We start from the raw sequence: 20,528 nt of genomic DNA, 5'->3' as shown, positions 1-20,528 counted from the left end.
CGTAAAAGGCGTGCATGACGTCGTCCAGCAGGTGTCGCTGCAGTCAGGCGGAAGTGGAAAAGTCCCACTTTGCTTTACAAACACGGAAATACTCGAAAGTTGAAAATGTCGCACATATCTTAAATATCTTAATCGCTTGTATTAATGTAAATGTTTATAACAATGTACTTTTCTGTACTCTTGTCGAATACGTGAGTAATATAATATATATCTACGTGACGGAAGCTATTTTGTTTTGACAGGACTTCATTCGCAGAGCACATTGTTTACATGTTGCCTTATTTGAACAACAACAATGAACGGTGTCCCAGTCAAATGAAGGTAAGGTATATATAATATGTAATACATCATTTCATTCGGCATATGTAAAATGTTCTTGGTATATGTCATTTAATGATGGAAGCGAAAACTATTTGTCTCATTTGACCGACTTCCGTGTTGTGTAGGTGACTCATGCAGACGTCGCTGACCTGAGTACGAGCCTTCAAGCTACAACTGAAAGTACACAGCAGGCAAACTTTTCACTGGTAGATGTAAATCAAGGCTTGAGGAAGGTAAGTCAAGGTCCATGGATCATGAGTGCTGACAATGATTCATACATACATGTTAAGTTGAGTGGTGATTTCATAAGGTCTGCAAAGCATCGAGGACAAGGTAAGGCGACTCAACTTGGAATCTGTTTTTTTTAACACACTTAATAGTTTCTCCACTCTCCCCCTGATTAAAATCAAACTATGGAACACATTGATATTGGTTAAAAATACTCGTTGGTGACATAAGGCTGGGCGATATGGCCTTTTATCAGAGGTGGGTAGAGTAGCCAGAAATTGTACTCAAGTAAGAGTACTGTTACTTTAGAGATTTATTACTCAAGTAAAAGTAAGGAGTAGTCACCCAAATATTTACTTGAGTAAAAGTAAAAAGTATGTTATGAAAAAACTACTCAAGTACTGAGTAACTGATGAGTAACATACACACACATATCATATATATATATATATATATATATATATATATATATATATATATATATATATATATATATATATATATATATATACACATACATTGATATATACAGTATATCATTGATATTTATTTATTTTGCCGTTTTTGTTTACATGTTAAAGGTGTTTTAATGAATATACATGCATGTTTAACACATATAGATTCCTTTCTTTCATGTTGACAAGAATATAAGTTGGTGTATTACCTGATTCTGATGACTTGCATTGATTGTAATCAGACAGCAGTGCTTAACGTCCACGTTTTCAAATGCAGGAGAAAAAAAGTTCCTCCTTTCTGTCTAATACCACATGAAAGTGGTTGGTTTTTGGTATCTTATTTGTCCAGCTTCCATATTCGTTTTCACACACTTTACAAGAAATACATTGGCGGCAAATTCCGTAGCTTGCTAGCTTGTTTGCGCTGGCTTTCGGAGACTCTTATTTTGAAAGCGCAGGCGCGATGGAGTGGCACTTTTATTGTGAAGACAGGAACTGTGCAGTCAGTCTTTAGGCTTGTGACGGGATGTATGTTTGAAATAAAAAAGTGTCTTTTTTCCTTCACACTTTTGATTGATTGATTGAAACTTTTAATAGTAGATTGCACAGTACAGTATATATTCCGTACAATTGACCACTAAATGGTAACACCCCAATAAGTTTTTCAACTTGTTTAAGTCAGGTCATGTGACCGCCTGGCTCTGTTTGATTGGTCCAACGTCACCAGTGACTGCATCTGATTGGTGGAACGGAGTCAAACGTCACTAGTGACTGCATTTTATTGGTGGAACGGAGTGAAACGTCACCAGTAAAGCAGGCACTTTGAAGGTCTGTCTGACAGACCAAAACAAACAAAGCGTGCATTAACAGATCGATAAAAATTAGTAGCGAGCTGAATGTAGATAAAAGTAGCGGAGTAAAAGTAGCGTTTCTTCTCTATAAATATACTCAAGTAAAAGTAAAAGTAAGTTGCATTAAAACTACTCTTAGAAGTACAATTTATCCCAAAAGTTACTCAAGTAGATGTAACGGAGTAAATGTAGCGCGTTACTACCCACCTCTGCCTTTTATTAATATCTCAACACCATTTGTTTAAGTGCACCCCGACTTAAACAAGTTGAAAAACTTATTCGGGTGTTACCATTTAGTGGTCAATGGTACGGAATATGTACTGTACTGTGCAATCTACTACTAAAAGTTTCAATCAATCAATCAATTTTAGGCCATGTCACGATCATAAATAAAAAATGAAAACAAATTTGTATACATATGTAAATGTATTCAGTTATAAACATTCATTCACTTTCTTCTTTCCTTCTTGGATCTGACCTTTATTGCAGCCGCTAGTTTTTTCTATGTTTTTATTTAATACGTTTTGGGTGTATTTATTTCAGTATAAAAGTGTTTTGCTTCGGTCATGAAATGATGATAATGGTGTGCCAGGGCATACATACATTTTATATTTAATGCTTAAATCTCTGGAGTCGACATCAACTTCAGATCCGTCCCTCATTTCAAAATGTTTTATACGTTTTTTCTTTAGTTGTTTTTTTTTGTTTGTTTTCTGCCCTTTTTTGTCAAACAAAACTATGTTTTTAATGGCAAACACACAAAATATGCAAAATCTTTCACCAAAAATATTTTTCTTAGTGGAATATTTGATGTGAAGTAATCGGAACCTTGGATAGGTCAATAATTCATAATACATTGATTTTGATTCAATATTATGTTTTGAGCAATGACAGTTTGAAAGAAGAAAAAAAAGCTTTGTTTTATTAATCAACATTGCAACTTTTTCTAAATTACATTTCACCTTTAAGCTTTTTTATTTCACTTTTGTTATGTTTTTGTTTATTTTAATAGTATAATAATAGGCCTTTAAAACATTAGCTGTGGGCCGCAAATGGTCTCCGGGGCACACTTTTGACACCCGTGCTATAGATAATAAAAAATTATATCTGATAAATCTATCGATAAAAAGCAGAGCCTGGCGACGCATGCGCGTTTATCATAACTCTCTCGCTCTCTCTCTGTCTCTGCCCCTCCCTCACGAATGCTGCGTGCGCACACTTTTACAATTTGTTTTGTTTTTAACCCCTTCTGAACCCTGGACGTAGATTGAAAATACACGCAACCCTAACTCAAAATGCCGGACATTTGAGGCATTTAAGAAACTCCGCCCGTACAGCATGGACAGCCCTGCAAAAGAGGACATGTCCGGGGAAAAGAGGACGTATGGTCAGTCTAGATTAAAGGGGTATTAACATTTCTTCAAGGTTGGAAAGTCTGCATTGCTACTAAACCGCATAGACCCCTCTGAAAAGTCTTTCTAGAAGATGGTCTTTCCCACCAAACTATTAGCTTAATGGACCTTGGTTGTATTGTAACAGAAGTTGCAGTCATGTAATTGGGAGTTGTGCCATGTAGTCCAGCCCCTGAATGGTAAATGATTAAAGGGAGGGAGGGCCCCAGCGCATCAAATAAAAAAAGTGAAATATTTGCCAACATTTTCCTGGGTTGTCTCAGTGTGCAGATCTCCCCAGAATGAGGTCCACCGTCAGCCTTTACATGTGCCACCTGTTGTGCACGGGCCTGGGTCTGGCCTGCGTTGTGTGTGTGACCTGCTGGAGCAGCCAGTGGCGTGGCGGGTTTGCCTGGGACGGATCCTCTCTTCAGTTCAACTGGCACCCAGTCCTGATGGTAACTGGCATGCTGGTGCTGTATGGCAATGGTGAGTTGTTTTTTCTTAGGGCTGTCAAAAATAACAAGGTGACTCCTGTGATTAATCACAAACTATGTTCATGTTTAGTATGTTTCCATGCACTAAACATTATCTATGTTAATCACGCAATTTATTTTGACCCCACATGCTCTTTTATCTTAACTGTGGATGGTTACCTGAAAGGTGGCACAGGCTGTCAGTTTGTATCAATGCATACGTCAGTGCAAAAATTAGTAGAGACTCTTAACTGCTGTGTTCGTTGGCAAATTTCACTTTAAAATACACCCTGACTGGACATTAGATACAACTGTTTCCAAATTTTGAGCTCATAAATGTAGTGCAGTCAAGTAGCCTAAAACAGAAAGAAATGTTTTTGAATGACATTCTGACAATAAAATTGTATTTGGGTTCAAAATTTTTAAAAGTTAGTTTTAGTCAACCAAGCAAGTAATTACATGTGATTAATCATGATTAATCCAAATTCTAAAGTGTGATAATCGATTAAAAAAAATGACGGCACTAGTTGTTTTCTTAAAAAATCAGTTTTAGATCATAACGAGTTTCACTTCTTTTTCTCACTTCTCTTATTCACTTTAATAGAAGAACATTTTGATCACACATGACAGATGTCTTTGAGATCATGCATCATGACAAACCTGCATACAAGTACTTACTGTATATGTTACTTCACAAAAGAACCATGCACTCAACAGATCTTAGATTTCAAGGCAACAATGCTTTAGACAAGCTTTATTTAATTTATATTTATATATATATATATATATATATATATATATATATATATATGTGTATATTAGGGGTGTAACGGTACACAAAAATTTCGGTTTGGTACGTACTTCGGTTTCGAGGTCACGTTTCGGTTCATTTTCGGTACAGTAAGAAAACAACAAAATATACATTTTTTTGGTTATTTATTTACCAAATTTGCAAAATCTTCCACCAAAAATATTTTTCTTAGTGGAATATTTGATGTGAAGTAATCGTAACCTTGGATAGGTCAATAATTCATAATAACATTGATTTTGATTCAATATTATGTTTTGAGCAATGACAGTTTGAAAGAAAAAAAAACAGCTTTGTTTTATTAGTCAACATTGCAACTTTTTCTAAATTACATTTAACCTTTAAGCTTTTTTATTTCTTTTTTGTTCGCTCTCTCTGTCTCTGCCCCTCCCTCACCAATGCTGCTGTTTTGTTTTTAACCCCTTCTTAACCCTGAACGTACATTGAAAATACACGCAACCCTAACTCAAAATGCCGGACATTTGAGGCATTTAAGAAACTCCGCCCAGACAGCGAGGCAAAAGAGGACATGTCCGGTGAAAAGAGGATGTATGGTCAGTATATCGTAGCCCGTTAGCTGCTAGCATGCTGTGTGTTGTGCCTCGGTGTGCATTGTTTACACAACGTGCGTTACGCTACTTAATATGTCCGTGTGGAAACTCGTTCGGTACACCTCCGAACCGAACCGAAACCCTGTACCGAAACGGTTCAATACAAATACACGTACCGTTACACCCCTAATATATATATATATATATATATATATATATATATATATATATATATATGACGGTATACGATTTAATTGACATACATTTAGCCAACGATAGAGCTTATGACAAATAAGTGTTGTCAAGGCATTTAAAAAAAATAGCAATTAATATTTATTTTAGATCTGTAATTGATTAATGTAATCTCTTTTTTTAATCTCACTCAAAAAATGCTGACAAAAACCCTTTACTTGAGGTATTTTCATTTAAATGCATTATATTGTTGCAGATCAAAAGATTGACAAATAAAAAATATAATAAAACAGAGCAGTTTTCCGAGAAATACAAAAGCAAAGCCTGAATGTTGAACTTGCTGCTTTTTGTCTGCTTTATTTAATATAAAATTAATGAAACCGACCAATCAATCTGTGATGTAAAACAAATTATTGTTCATCATAGGTTACAGCCACCCCCCGCGAGGGACAAGCAGTAGGAAATGGATGGATCACAAAATACACTTTTTGTAGTCTACAGAGGACAAAGCAGCTATGCTGACATTATGGATAGGATATATATTTATTCATCCCTCAATGGGGAAATGATGTTGTTGCAGTGCAGGTTTTCACATACAGGAGCAGAAGTAAAACTTAAAATTAATAAATACAACATATTGTGCACTAATATGTATTTACAAAATAAAACAAAAAACACTAACATCCGTATTGCACACCATGAAAAAAGGTCACAGTGATCACCTAAGTGCGTCTTATGGTTGTGGGTAATCTGGACTGTGGTCCTAACTTTTACCCCTGTTGGCTTTTACAATTTTTATCATCATCGTTTATTTCAACTTTATGTTTTTCAAGTACGACATTTTTAAATGTAATTAATTTCATTGACAAGCAATTCTATTATGGTGATACTCTTGTTTGCTAGCGGCTACGATTTCAGTACTATTGAAGATCTTTGCGCCTTCTCAACTCTGTGGTAATATTCTTTTCACAAAATACAACCAATAGTACGTTAATGTTAAATCTTACTTGCGAAAAGTAATCCCCCGATTCCTATTTTCAACAGTCCGCTCATTTGAGCAGGAAAACGCTGAACACCATCTTTGTTTTCTACCTGTCAACTGTCAGTTTAGGCTGCTCGCCGGCTCCTCATCACCACTTCAAGATGGCGGCCCAATTTCTCGCGTCACAGCAGCCAATGCTGCGTCTACTTATAAGATGTCTATGGCAGGAGCACTGACTCCATGCGCTCTGAATACGCACTGCTGATTGGCTGTTACATGCGCTCTGAATACGCACTGTTGATTGGCTGTTACCGCTCTGCGTATAACCAATCAGATGGTTCTGTGGGTGGGACAATGCTAGGTGCTGCAGAGACGTACTGACAGAGGCAGAGGCAGAACTAAGCGGAGCAGCTTGTTAAGACGTTAGTTTAGGCGGTGGCCCTTTGTTGTTAAGGCGGCCGCCTTGACAACAAAGCGCTGCGAGAAACCCTGTGATGGATAATTTGTAGGCCTCTTGATTGACGTGAACGCGCAACACCAAGGAGGCAGGACAAAAACCAGGCGGGAGGAGGAGTATTCAAATTGAGCCTTAGTCTGGTTTCTCAAAAGCCAAGCATGATCAGATTAAGGTGTTTCCATGTGTTGTAGGATGCTTCTTTAGAGCCGAACTATTTGAAAAAATCTGACTAATTTATTGCATAGAAACGTAGTCACTGATAGCAAATCAATGAGCACTTCAGGTATGAATGACAATTGTTTACACCCCAAGAATTCAAGCACATGTAGAGGAAATTGGTCACAGACAATAAAATTAAAGATTAAACATTTGATTTACGCAATTACAAACAACCAAGAACTAAATATCACTCACTAATTGCAATTAACACGATAATTTGACATGCTCATATAAATCCTAACTCATCTCCTATAATCTGAGAGTGATAGTATGGGCCTTCTTTCAAACTTTGCCAAAGTGGTGTTGGAACAATCCAATATTGGCCTCTGAGTAAATCAGTCAAAACTAGGCTATCATATAAAATTAATAATTCCGGATAATGTTTAAAGAAAAATTATTTAACCAAGTCATTCAGCTTCCTTGATGTACAGCAAAATGTTCAATTTATCAATGTCATACGAAAACTCGCATTTTAAAATGTGGAATTATGATTTAATAGCTCAGTTAATAACAATAACCAAATGTAATGGGATGGGAACTTGAAGACAGTCTTTTTATGGCAGTTGGTATTACTGTCAAATATATTGTCATTACCATTTATTATTATTAGAGCTGTCCGATAATATCAGACTGCCGATATTATCGGCCGATAAATGCTTTAAAATGTAATATCGGAATTTATCGGTATTGGTTTCAAAAAGTAAAATGTATGACTTTTTAAAACGCCGCTGTACGGAGTGGTACACGGACGTAGTACAGAGCGCCAATAAACCTTAAAGGCACTGCCTTTGCGTGCCGGCCCAATCACATAATATCTACGGCTTTTCACACACACAAGTGAATGCCATGCATACTTGGTCAACAGCCATACAGGTCACACTGAGGGTGGCCGTATAAACAACCTTAACACTGTTACAAATATGTGCCACACTGTGAACCCACACCAAACAAGAATGACAAACACATTTCGGGAGAACATCCGCACCGTAACACAACATAAACACAACTGAACAAATACCCAGAACCCCTTGCAGCACTAACTCTTCCGGGACGCTACAATATACACCCCCTCCCGCTATCCCCTACCCCCCCACCTCAACCTCCTCATGCTCTCTCAGGGAGAGCATGTCCCAAATTCCAAGCTGCAGTTTTGAGGCATGCTAAAAAAAAAGAAGCACTTTGTGACTTCATTAACAAATATGGCAGTGCCATGTTGGCATTTTTTTTCCATAACTTGAGTTGATTTATTTTGGAAAACCTTGTTACATTGTTTAATGCATCCAGCGGGGCATCACAACAAAATTAGGCATAATAATGTGTTGATTCCACGACTGTATATATCGGTATCGGTTGATATCGGAATCGGTAATTAAGAGTTGGACAATAATAATAATAATAATAATAACTGGGATTTATATAGCGCTTTTCTAAGTACCCAAAGTCGCTTTACATGTAGAACCCATCAAACATTCACACCTGGTGGTGGTAAGCTACTTTCATAGCCACAGCTGCCCTGGGGTAGACTGACGGAAGCGTGGCTGCAATTTGCGCCAACGGCCCCTCCGACCACCACCTATCATTCAATTCACCGGTGTGAGTGGCACCGGGGGCAAAGGGTGAAGTGTCCCGCCCAAGGACACAACGGCAGCGATTTTTGGATGGTAAGAGGCGGGGAGCGAACCTGCAACCCTCAGGTTTCTGGCACGGTTGCTCTACCCACTACGCCATGCCGATATCGGATATCGGCAAAAAAGCCATTATCGGACATCTCTAATTATTATTATTTAGAATATTCATCAAAAGCAGCCCCACAGAAGTTTTAAATGAATGTTTTCTAGTGCATTTTGGTACATTTGAGAAAACCTCCCCAAAATGGAAACTTAGCACCTTGGTGAGGAAAAAAACAAAAGAAAATGTTTAGACTAAATCATGAAGAAAACAAAATGGCTCTGCCATACATGCCCACTAGTGGGTGATGCAGAGTCAATTCAACATTTTACACTGGGACCACCCAAACCCAGAAAACGGTAGAGTGACAGTGGAAACAAAGAGATTTTTGATCAAAATGGTGGTCTTCCCCGCAGGGGCTGTGTTGTACCGTGTGCCCCTGACTTGGGGCCAGAACAAAAGTCCTTGGAAACTGCTGCATGCTGGAGTGATGCTCCTCGCCCTGGTTCTCTCAGTTATTGGACTTTGTGCTGTTTTTGGCAATCACAATGCTTCAAACATCCCCAACCTCTACTCCCTGCACAGCTGGATTGGAATCATCACCACAGTTCTCTTCGCCATGCAGGTACAATTTCATGTCCGTTTCAGGGCAGGGAAAATGGCATGAATTCTTCAATATTTCTCTTTTTAGATAAATATCATCGCTGTCCAATGAAAAACACTTTTTTTTTCTATGGAAATATGTCTTGTGAAAAAAAAGAAAAACATAATTTTTTTAAGTATTGAAGTATTTATTTAAAACATGCACAGTACAACAACACATTTTTTTTTTTACATTTTGGCAGAGACATTTATGCAAGGCTTGAAAAGGGGTTGGATGAAGCAGATGCTTATACAAACCCCGTTTCCATATGAGTTGGGAAATTGTGTTAGATGTAAATATAAACGGAATACAATGATTTGCAAATCATTTTCAACCCATATTCAGTTGAATATGCTACAAAGACAACATATTTGATGTTCAAACTCATAAACATTTTTTTTTGCAAATAATCATTAACTTTAGAATTTGAGGCCAGCAACACGTGACAAAGAAAATGGGAAAGGTGGCAATAAATACTGATAAAGTTGAGGAATGCTCATCAAACACTTATTTGGAACATCCCACAGGTGAACAGGCAAATTGGGAACAGGTGGGTGCCATGATTGGGTATAAAAGTAGATTCCATGAAATGCTCAGTCATTCACAAACAAGAATGGGGCGAGGGTCACCACTTTGTCAACAAATGCGTGAGCAAATTGTTGAACAGTTTAAGAAAAACCTTTCTCAACCAGCTATTGCAAGGAATTTAGGGATTTCACCATCTACGGTCCGTAATATCATCAAAGGGGTTCAGAGAATCTGGAGAAATCACTGCACGTAAGCAGCTAAGCCCGTGACCTTCGATCTCTCAGGCTGTACTGCATCAACAAGTGACATCTGTGTGTAAAGGATATCACCACATGGGCTCAGGAACACTTCAGAAACCCACTGTCAGTAACTACAGTTGGTCGCTACATCTGTAAGTGCAAGTTAAAACTCTCCTATGCAAGGCGAAAACCGTTTATCAACAACACCCAGAAACGCCGTCGGCTTCGCTGGGCCTGAGCTCATCTAAGATGGACTGATACAAAGTGGAAAAGTGTTCTGTGGTCTGACGAGTCCACATTTCAAATTGTTTTTGGAAACTGTGGACGTCGTGTCCTCCGGACCAAAGAGGAAATAAACCATCCGGATTGTTATAGGCGCAAAGTTGGAAAGCCAGCATCTGTGATGGTATGGGGGTGTATTAGTGCCCAAGACATGGGTCACTTACACATCTGTGAAGGCGCCATTAATGCTGAAAGGTACATACAGGTTTTGGAGCAACATATGTTGCCATCCAAGCAACGTTACCATGGACGCCCCTGCTTATTTCAGCAAGACAATGCCAAGCCACGTGTTACATCAACGTGGCTTCATAGTAAAAGAGTGTGGGTACTAGACTAGCCTGCCTGTAGTCCAGACCTGTCTCCCATTGAAAATGTGTGGCGCATTATGAAGCCTAAAATACCACAACGGAGACCCCCGGACTGTTGAACAACTTAAGCTGTACATCAAGCAAGAATGGGAAATAATTCCACCTGAGAAACTTCAAAAATGTGTCTCCTCAGTTCCCAAACGTTTACCGATTGTTGCTAAAAGGAAAGGCCATGTAACACAGTGTTGAACGTGCCCTTTCCCAACTACTTTGGCACTTGTTGCAGCCATGAAATTCTAAGTTAATTATTATTTGCAAAAAAAAAAAGTTTTTGAGTTTGAACATCAACTATCTTGTCTTTGTAGTGCATTCAATTGAATATGGGTTGAAAACGATTTGCAAATCATTGTATTCCGTTTATATTTACATCTAACACAATTTCCCAACTCATATGGAAACGGGGTTTGTAATACAAGAACAATACCATACAAAGAAAACTTCCTGTACACTAACAATACAATAGTCCCACTGTTAGTATGAGACAAAACAAGATGAGACAAAACACACACACACACACACACACACACACACACACACACACACACACACACACACACACACACACACACACACACACACACACCTCTACACACACACACACACACACACACACACACACACACACACACACACACACACACACACACACACACTCTCTCTCACTCTCTGACCATACACCTCTCTCCCATTGCTCTGTGCTGAGGGCATCACTCTCTTTCCTCCTCGTACTTCTTCAGTTCTTCTTTTTTAAACAGTCTTTTAAATTGAATCATGTTAGAACACGTTTTTAACTCGTCCCTTAAGTTGTTCTACAAAGTGACTCCACGCACTGAAATGCACATTGATTTTAAAGTTGTTCTAAATTCAAAGTGACTCCACGCACTGAAATGCACATTGATTTTAAAGTTGTTCTAAATTCAGGCAAATATAATTTGTTGTTTCCTCTTAGACTGTAACTATGAGCATCTCTATCCTGGAATAGGTTCTGTATATTGGATGGTAGAGAGTTTTGGGATGCCCTAAACATAATTTGAGCAGTTTTAAAGTTGATCACATCGTGCATGTTTAAGTTGCTTTAACTCCATGAATTGTGGATTCGAATGATGTCTGTAGTGAACATTGGACACAATCCTAATGGCCTTTTTCTGTAGAGTGACTTAAGGCTGTAGATTGGATTCATAACAATTTCCCCAGACTTCAACACAATAGTTTAAATATGACATAATAAATGAATGATACAATAACAGCAGAGCATTGATGTTCAATAAATGACATGATCTTCTCATCATTCCAACACATTTAGCAACTTTTGTCCTCAGGTAACTTATATGAGGCTTCCATGAGATATTTTCATCTATTACCACTCCTACACTGCAAAAAGTCAGTGTTCAAAAACAAGAAAAAAAATACAAAAATTAGGGATATTATATTTGAACGAAGCAAAAGTATCTGCCAATAGAACAAGAAAATTTGGCTTGTCAAGATTTTCCAAAACAAGTAAAATTAGCTAACCCAAAAATACCTTAAAATAAGTATATTCTCACTAATAAGTGCACTTTTCTTGGTAGAAAAAGAAAGAGACCTTTTTGCTCAATATGGTGAAAAATATTCTTAAATAAGTACATGGTAGTGCCATTATCTTGACATAATGATAAGCGCTCAGCATCATGATTTTTTTTTCATGCTTGAAATAAGAAATGATTACTTTAAAAAAGTAGTTTTATACTTGTGAGTGTTGATGACACAGCTTTGCAACAGTTGATATTCTAGTTTCAAGCATGTTTTACTCAATATAGGTCATCAAATCTCAGCAACAAGCTGTAATATCTTACTGAGATAATTTTGGACCAAAACCCTTAAAACAAGTAAAACACTCTAACATAAAATCTGCTTAGTGAGAAGAATTATCTTATCAGACAGAAAATAAGCAAATATCACCCTTATTTGAGATATTTCATCTTACTTAGATGTCAGTTTTTGCAGTGTAAGAATGAATTTAGTTGAACACATTTTCATTGGTCAATGACAATGTGCAAAAACAAACCTCCTCTGTCCATCCAGTGGGCGACAGGTATGGCTGGCTTCCTCCTGCCCTGCACTGCTCAATCCCTGCGTAAACTCCTGAAACCCCAACATGTGTGGTTGGGGGGCTCTTTAGTGTCACTCAGCATTGCTGCCTGTATCTCTGGGATCAATGAAAAACTCTTCTTTGTCCTGTGAGTACCATCTTCTTTTGCCTTTGGGATTGTCCCCACGTATGATGATTTCAAATAGCTATAAACTATTTTAAAACCTTATTTTCAACAGGAAAGGAAACACCAATGGATCGCAGCCCTATTCTCAACTTCCATCTGAGGCCCTGTTAGGAAATTCATTAGGAGTGTTGATTGTAGCGTTTGGATTGGTTGTCCTAAAGATTTTGTCCAGTCCAGGATGGCAGAGACCGGAAAGTCCGCCTGCCGATGTATCATATTCGGTAAGAAAATAGTGCCACATGAGGGGTTGGAATTTAAAAAAAGATGTGCTATTAGCATCAATACAAATATCTTCTGTATGTCCACAGCCATTGCAACAAGAAGAACATCAATGAGGGACATACAGCATTGTTCATGCAGTTTGGTAATCCTTTTAGAATGATTCTGTTCTGAATGTACCAGCAGTTCTGTCTTTTTTTAAATGTTTGATTGTATTTAACTTGCTCTTTTTTCACAAAGAATAAATCGTGTATATGTTTGAATGTGAGTGTGAATGTTGTCTGTTTGTCTATGTTGGCTCTGTGATGAGGTGGTCACTTGTCCAGGGTGTACCCCGCCTTCCTTGTCCAGGGTGTACCCCGCCTTCCTTGTCCAGGGTGTACACCGCCTTCCAAGCGAATGCAGCTGAGATAGGCTCCAGCACTCCCCGCGACCCCAAAAGGGACCAGCGGTCGAAAATGGATGGATGGATGGAAAACGTGTATAATCATATGTCTTATTATTGAAGGTTAGTAGCTCCCCTTCGTACAGTATCAGTCATGTTTAGACACAATTGTGCATGCTTTAAAAGAGAGGGTGTGTCCAAACTTTGACTTTTTTTCAAAAAGATAAATCCAATCAATCTTCAAAAATGTTAACAGAAAACACATTTAATAAAGAAGAAATATAATTGTACATGCACAAAAGAATGCCTAATACATAACAATGAAATGGATAAATAAACATTTTACATCACTTTCTTTAAATTAAAGGTTTTTGTTTCCAGAAATACCTTTTTATATTTTACTACAAGTTATTTCTAACTGCTGTACACATGCACATACATAAACACTAACTGTACACATACATAAACACTAACTACACATGCACATACATAAACACTAACTGTACACATACATAAACACTAACTACACATGCACATACATAAACACTAACTGTACACATACATAAACACTAACTACACATGCACATACATAAACACTAACTACACATACATAAACACTAACTACACATGCACATACATAAACACTAACTACACATACATAAACACTAACTACACATGCACATACATAAACACTAACTGTACACATACATAAACACTAACTACACATGCACATACATAAACACTAACTGTACACATACATAAACACTAGCTACACATACACATACATAAACACCAGTGACGTGCAGTCACTAGAGGCAGGTGAGGCGGTGCCTCACCTGCCATCATGGAAAGAAAAAAAATGTAAAAAAAAAAAAAAAAAATTAAATTGTTATATGTAGCCGGTGATTATACTATAAAGTTATTTTCCATTTAACTTCACCAGTTTTAGATTATTTTTATTCATAATCGCTGAATTTTCACATTTGCCGTTCAAATACTGAGAAGAGACGGTGCGGTGAACAGCAGCCAGTTGAGGCACGTCACTCAGTGCCGCAACATGGATTCCGGACTCGGCTAACTGCTGGCCTGCTATGCAGTGAGACCGTATTGCTATATGAACTATATTATACATTTCCATAGTTTAGTTAGCTGAGGTATATAATGTACAGTGTATTTTGTCAACAACTGTATGTGTGTAAAGTATTTCTTGTGCTGAGCGATCATAAAACGGCTGCAAAAGACGCACTGGCTGAGGCTCCAGTAGCCCCGCCTCCTGCACCCCCGCCGTAGAATTGTTATATCAACTAAAGCCCACACTTAAACTTTCCACGTGCAAGATTGAATCTATTTAAAAAAATTATTTCATAAGAAGCCAAAAAGTGCAAAAACAATAATGTTGGTGTTGGAGGAGTTGTAAATGACTGCAGGGCCACAACATTAGGTACACCTGCAGTCTGCAGGTGTACCTAATTCACAACTCCTCCAACACGAACATTATTGTTTTTGCACTTTTTGGCTTCTTATTAAATAACTTTTGTAACCTATTTTCATGGGCTTTTCTCTTTGTGATGTTAAGTTCCTGTTATGCGCTGTTATACAGTATATGCCTTGGGCTCTTATTTTGAAGGCGCTAAGAGCGGAAGTGATATCACGTTGCGGAGGTTTTTGAAAGAAGGTAAATAAAGTGGTCCTCGTGTAAACTGGAGCCTCCGTGTTTGTTATTTTGTAGTTTCATACAGTATAGGCGACATTTATAAACCCTCGGTTACACTTTTTTAAATAGATTCAATCTTGCACGTGGAAAGTTTAAGTGAGGGCTTTAGTTGCGGCGCATGGACTTAATTTCTAAGTAAAGGTAAGACCATAATAACGTTTTTTTTATTAAATGTGCTTTTTTGTGTGCTACAGTTTGTATGTGTAAAGTTAAGTTAAAGTACCAATGACTGTCACACACACACTAGGTGTAATGAAATTTGTCCTCTGCATTTGACCCATCCCTTGATCACCCCCTGGGAGGTGAGGGGAGCAGTGGGCAGCAGCGGCGCCGCGCCTGGGAATCATTTTTGGTGATTTAACCCCCAATTCCAACCCTTGATGCTGAGTGCCAAGCAGGGAAGAATGCTGGTATGAGCTTTTAAACATAACCCGTTAACTGCTGCCAATCAAATGGTGAATAAGATACTCTTTAGGGTTCATATGTTTGTAAATCTGACTGTGATGAAGTCAGTGCCTCACCAGCCATCAACCTCACCGCACGTCACTGATAAACACTAACTGTACACATACATAAACACTAACTACACATACACATACATAAACACTAACTGTACACATACATAAACACTAACTGTACACAATACATAAACACTAACTGTACACATACACATATATAAACACTAACTTTACACATACACATACATAAACACTAACTGTACACATACATAAACACTAACTACACTTACTTAAACACTAACTGTACACATGCACACACATAAACACTAACTGTACACATACATAAACACTAACTGTACACATACATATTAGTATATTGTTTGACTTCTTTGCCTAATCAATTCTATCATTTAATTCCACATACTGATATGCTAAAGGTTATAAGTGTTGTACAGGTAAAAGCCAGTAAATTAGAATTTTTGAAAAACTTGATTTATTTCAGTAATTGCATTCAAAAGGTGTAACTTGTACATTATATTTATTCATTGCACACAGACTGATGCATTCAAATGTTTATTTCATTTAATTTTGATGATTTGAAGTGGCAACAAATGAAAATCCAAAATTCCGTGTGTCACAAAATTAGAATATTGTGTAAGGCTAATACAAAAAAGGGATTTTTAGAAATGTTGGCCAACTGAAAAGTATGAAAATGAAAAATATGAGCATGTACATGGAGCTCCTTTTGCCTCAATTACTGCGTTAATGCGGCGTGGCATGGAGTCGATGAGTTTCTGGCACTGCTCAGGTGTTATGAGAGCCCAGGTTGCTCTGATAGTGGCCTTCAACTCTTCTGCGTTTTTGGGTCTGGCATTCTGCATCTTCCTTTTCACAATACCCCACAGATTTTCTATGGGGCTAAGGTCAGGGGAGTTGGCGGGCCAATTTAGAACAGAAATACCATGGTCCGTAAACCAGGCACGGGTAGATTTTGCGCTGTGTGCAGGCGCCAAGTCCTGTTGGAACTTGAAATCTCCATCTCCATAGAGCAGGTCAGCAGCAGGAAGCATGAAGTGCTCTAAAACTTGCTGGTAGACGGCTGCGTTGACCCTGGATCTCAGGAAACAGAGTGGACCGACACCAGCAGATGACATGGCACCCCAAACCATCACCCAACCATGCAAATTTTGCATTTCCTTTGGAAATCGAGGTCCCAGAGTCTGGAGGAAGACAGGAGAGGCACAGGATCCACGTTGCCTGAAGTCTAGTGTAAAGTTTCCACCATCAGTGATGGTTTGGGGTTCCATGTCATCTGCTGGTGTCGGTCCACTCTGTTTCCTGAGATCCAGGGTCAACGCAGCCGTCTACCAGCAAGTTTTAGAGCACTTCATGCTTCCTGCTGCTGACCTGCTCTATGGAGATGGAGATTTCAAGTTCCAACAGGACTTGGCGCCTGCACACAGCGCAAAATCTACCCGTGCCTGGTTTACGGATCATGGGATTTCTGTTCTAAATTGGCCCGCCAACTCCCCTGACCTTAGCCCCATAGAAAATCTGTGGGGTATTGTGAAAAGGAAGATGCAGAATGCCAGACCCAAAAACGCAGAAGAGTTGAAGGCCACTATCAGAGCAACCTGGGCTCTCATAACACCTGAGCAGTGCCAGAAACTCATCGACTCCATGCCACGCCGCATTAACGCAGTAATTGAGGCAAAAGGAGCTCCAACCAAGTATTGAGTATTGTACATGCTCATATTTTTCATTTTCATACTTTTCAGTTGGCCAACATTTCTAAAAATCCCTTTTTTGTATTAGCCTTAAGTAATATTCTAATTTTGTGACACACGGAATTTTGGATTTTCATTTGTTGCCACTTCAAATCATCAAAATTAAATGAAATAAACATTTGAATGCATCAGTCTGTGTGCAATGAATAAATATAATGTACAAGTTACACCTTTTGAATGCAATTACTGAAATAAATCAAGTTTTTCAAAATATTCTAATTTACTGGCTTTTACCTGTATTTGCAATCAAGTGTTTTAAATTCGATTTTTCTCTCAGGTTGTATTTCTCTTCTTGTGGTGAGAACATTTTGTCTAACGGGTTATAGTTTGCTTTGTACATTATTTTAGCAGTTTGCAAATGCACCAAATCATTGAATTTCAATATTTTCGATTCAATAAATAAAGTGTTTTTGAAAGCCGACATTATATACTATTATAATTGATCTTTTTTGTAACACCGTTAGTGAATGAAATAACATATCTGAAATGACTCAGATATGTAACACTCGTGAGCAGTAAAGAATATGAAGTGAGTTTTGGTCCAGAACATATTTTGCTTTATTCATTATTGATTGATTCATTCATTCTTGTTACTTTGTTGTATATTTTTTTTAAGTGAGATTTCCAGTTCATTTTATCGTCTATTATTACACCCAAAAATGTGTTTTCTTTTTTTTTTATGTCTCCTGCGTCTATTTGTATTTGACTTTCACCTCTACAGTTACTGAACAGCACGAGCATATATATATAGATTTACTGAGATTCTAAGATCTGTTTTTGTCAAACCATCTTTAATTTATTTCTTCTGTTGTTTGTACCAGCGTGTGTGTTCTCCTCAACAAAACACCGTCATGTTGTCTGCAAATAATACTAACTTTCAATCCTTTGTATAGTTTTGTATAGATATTGAACAATTTTGGTCACACTATATTCCAAACTATAATTTAGTGTACACAAAATAAGACAAGGTGTATTAACAAACCTTTTCATTCAACACCAAATCTTACTAACAGTACGAGGTACCACTATTTTGCTTATATTTGGCCATAGTTTGGGTTTCTGCTTTGGAAATTCAGAATTGGCAAAACATTATTTGAAGTAGAGATGTCCTATAATATCGGCCGGCCGATAAATGTGTTAAAATGTATTATCCAAATTTTTGGGTATCGTTTTTTTTTTTTATCATCGGTATCGTTATTTTTTATTTTTTTATTTTTTTAAATTAAATCAACATAAAAAAACACAAGATACACTTACAATTAGTGCACCAACCCAAAAAACCTCCCTCCCCCATTTACACTCATTCACACAAAAGGGTTGTTTCTTTCTGTTATTAATATTCTGGTTCCTACATTATATATCAATATATATCAATACAGTCTGCAAGGGATACAGTCCGTAAGCACACATGATTGTGCGTGCTGCTGGTCCACTAATAGTACTAACCTTTAACAGTTAATTTGACTCATTTTCATTAATTACTAGTTTCTATGTAACTGTTTTTATATTGTTTTACTTTCTTTTTTATTCAAGAAAATGTTTTTAATTTATTTATGTTATTTTATTATTATTATTTTTTTAAAGTACCTTATCTTCACCATACCTGGTTGTCCAAATTAGGCATAATAATGTGTTTATTCCACGACTGCATATATCAGTTGATATCGGTATCGGTTGATATCGGTATCGGTAATTAAAGAGTTGGACAATATCTGAATATCGGATATCGGCAAAAAGCCATTATCGGACATCCCTAATTTGAAGTAACATTTAGTTTTCACTGGGCATTTAAGTAAAAAAGGTATTAAACGTTGTTGTCGTACCTCAGTGGTTTCTCAGACTTTTTTTTCACCAAGTACCACCGCAGAAAAACTGCTCTACAAGTACCACCATAATGACAACATTAAAATACAGTAGTGTAGTAGACCTAAGTATTCATTAAGTACCACCATAATGACAACATTAAAATACAGTAGTGTAGTAGACCTAAGTATTCATTAAGTACCACCATAATGACAACATTAAAATACAGTAGTGTAGTAGACCTAAGTATTCATTAAGTACCACCATAATGACAACATTAAAATACAGTAGTGTAGTAGACCTAAGTATTCATTAAGTACCACCATAATGACAACATTAAAATACAGTAGTGTAGTAGACCTAAGTATTCATTAAGTACCACCATAATGACAACATTAAAATACAGTAGTGTAGTAGACCTAAGTATTCATTAAGTGCCACCATAATGACAACATTAAAATACAGTAGTGTAGTAGACCTAAGTATTCATTAAGTACCACCATAATGACAACATTAAAATACAGTAGTGTAGTAGACCTAAGTATTCATTAAGTACCACCATAATGACAACATTAAAATACAGTAGTGTAGCAGACCTAAGTATTCATTAAGTACCACCATAATGACAACATTAAAATACAGTAGTGTAGTAGACCTAAGTATTCATTAAGTACCACCATAATGACAACAATAAAATACAGTAGTATAGTAGACCTAAGTAATCATTAAGTACCACCATAATGACAACAATAAAATACAGTAGTGTAGTAGACCTAAGTATTCATTAAGTACCACCATAATGAGGACATTACAATACAGTAGTGTGGTAGACCTACGTATTCATTAAGTACCACCATAATGACAACATTAAATACAGTAGTGTAGTAGACCTAAGTATTCATTAAGTACCACCATAATGACAACATTACAATACAGTAGTGTGGTAGACCTATGTATTCATTAAGTACCACCATAATGACAACATTAAATACAGTAGTGTAGTAGACCTAAGTATTCATTAAGTACCACCATAATGACAACATTAAATACAGTAGTGTAGTCGACCTAAGTATTCATTAAGTACCAACATAATGACCACATTAAAATACAGTAGTGTAGTAGACCTAAGTATTCATTAAGTACCACCACAATGACAACATTAAAATACAGTAGTGTAGTAGACCTAAGTATTCATTAAGTACCACCATAATGACAACATTAAGATACAGTAGTGTAGTAGACCTAAGT

General features: G+C 37.2%; 2 protein-coding genes across 3 annotated transcripts in view; both read left to right on the top strand.

Moving 5' to 3' along the window:
* The first annotated feature begins 48 nt into the window (after positions 1 to 48).
* cyb561a3a (cytochrome b561 family, member A3a) lies at positions 49 to 13,396 on the top strand. The gene is made up of 7 exons (XM_061986047.1): positions 49 to 321; positions 447 to 554; positions 3,531 to 3,735; positions 9,016 to 9,224; positions 12,721 to 12,875; positions 12,967 to 13,135; positions 13,223 to 13,396. The coding sequence occupies exons 1-7, from the start codon at positions 271 to 273 to the stop codon at positions 13,247 to 13,249; spliced, it is 924 nt and encodes a 307-aa protein (XP_061842031.1). The 5' UTR covers positions 49 to 270; the 3' UTR covers positions 13,250 to 13,396.
* Positions 13,397 to 13,509: 113 nt separating this feature from the next.
* Positions 13,510 to 20,528, top strand: part of LOC133623086 (lysyl oxidase homolog 2B-like) — a 92,241-nt gene continuing 85,222 nt past the window's right edge. Inside the window, exon 1 of one of the 2 annotated variants that reach the window (XM_061986046.1) lies at positions 13,510 to 13,641. Coding sequence is in view for 1 of the 2 variants with exons in the window: in XM_061986045.1 (XP_061842029.1) it covers positions 13,596 to 13,641 (46 nt within the window). In the remaining variant the exon portion in view is untranslated. The remainder of the gene's footprint in view (positions 13,642 to 20,528) is intronic. The other variant, XM_061986045.1, reaches the window with a different exon arrangement.

The sequence above is a fragment of the Nerophis lumbriciformis genome, linkage group LG12 (assembly GCF_033978685.3).
Source record: "Nerophis lumbriciformis linkage group LG12, RoL_Nlum_v2.1, whole genome shotgun sequence".
NCBI classification, from domain to species: Eukaryota; Metazoa; Chordata; class Actinopteri; order Syngnathiformes; family Syngnathidae; genus Nerophis; species Nerophis lumbriciformis.
This window is presented reverse-complemented; position numbering and strand designations above follow the sequence as displayed.

Excerpts from the sequence above, each read along its gene's own strand:
- cyb561a3a (XM_061986047.1), top strand. The coding sequence starts at position 271 with ATGTTGCCTTATTTGAACAACAACAATGAACGGTGTCCCAGTCAAATG. Across the intron at positions 555-3,530 it reads TAAATCAAGGCTTGAGGAAG|TGTGCAGATCTCCCCAGAAT; the intron begins GTAAGTCAAGGT and ends GGGTTGTCTCAG. Across the intron at positions 13,136-13,222 it reads CTGCCGATGTATCATATTCG|CCATTGCAACAAGAAGAACA; the intron begins GTAAGAAAATAG and ends GTATGTCCACAG.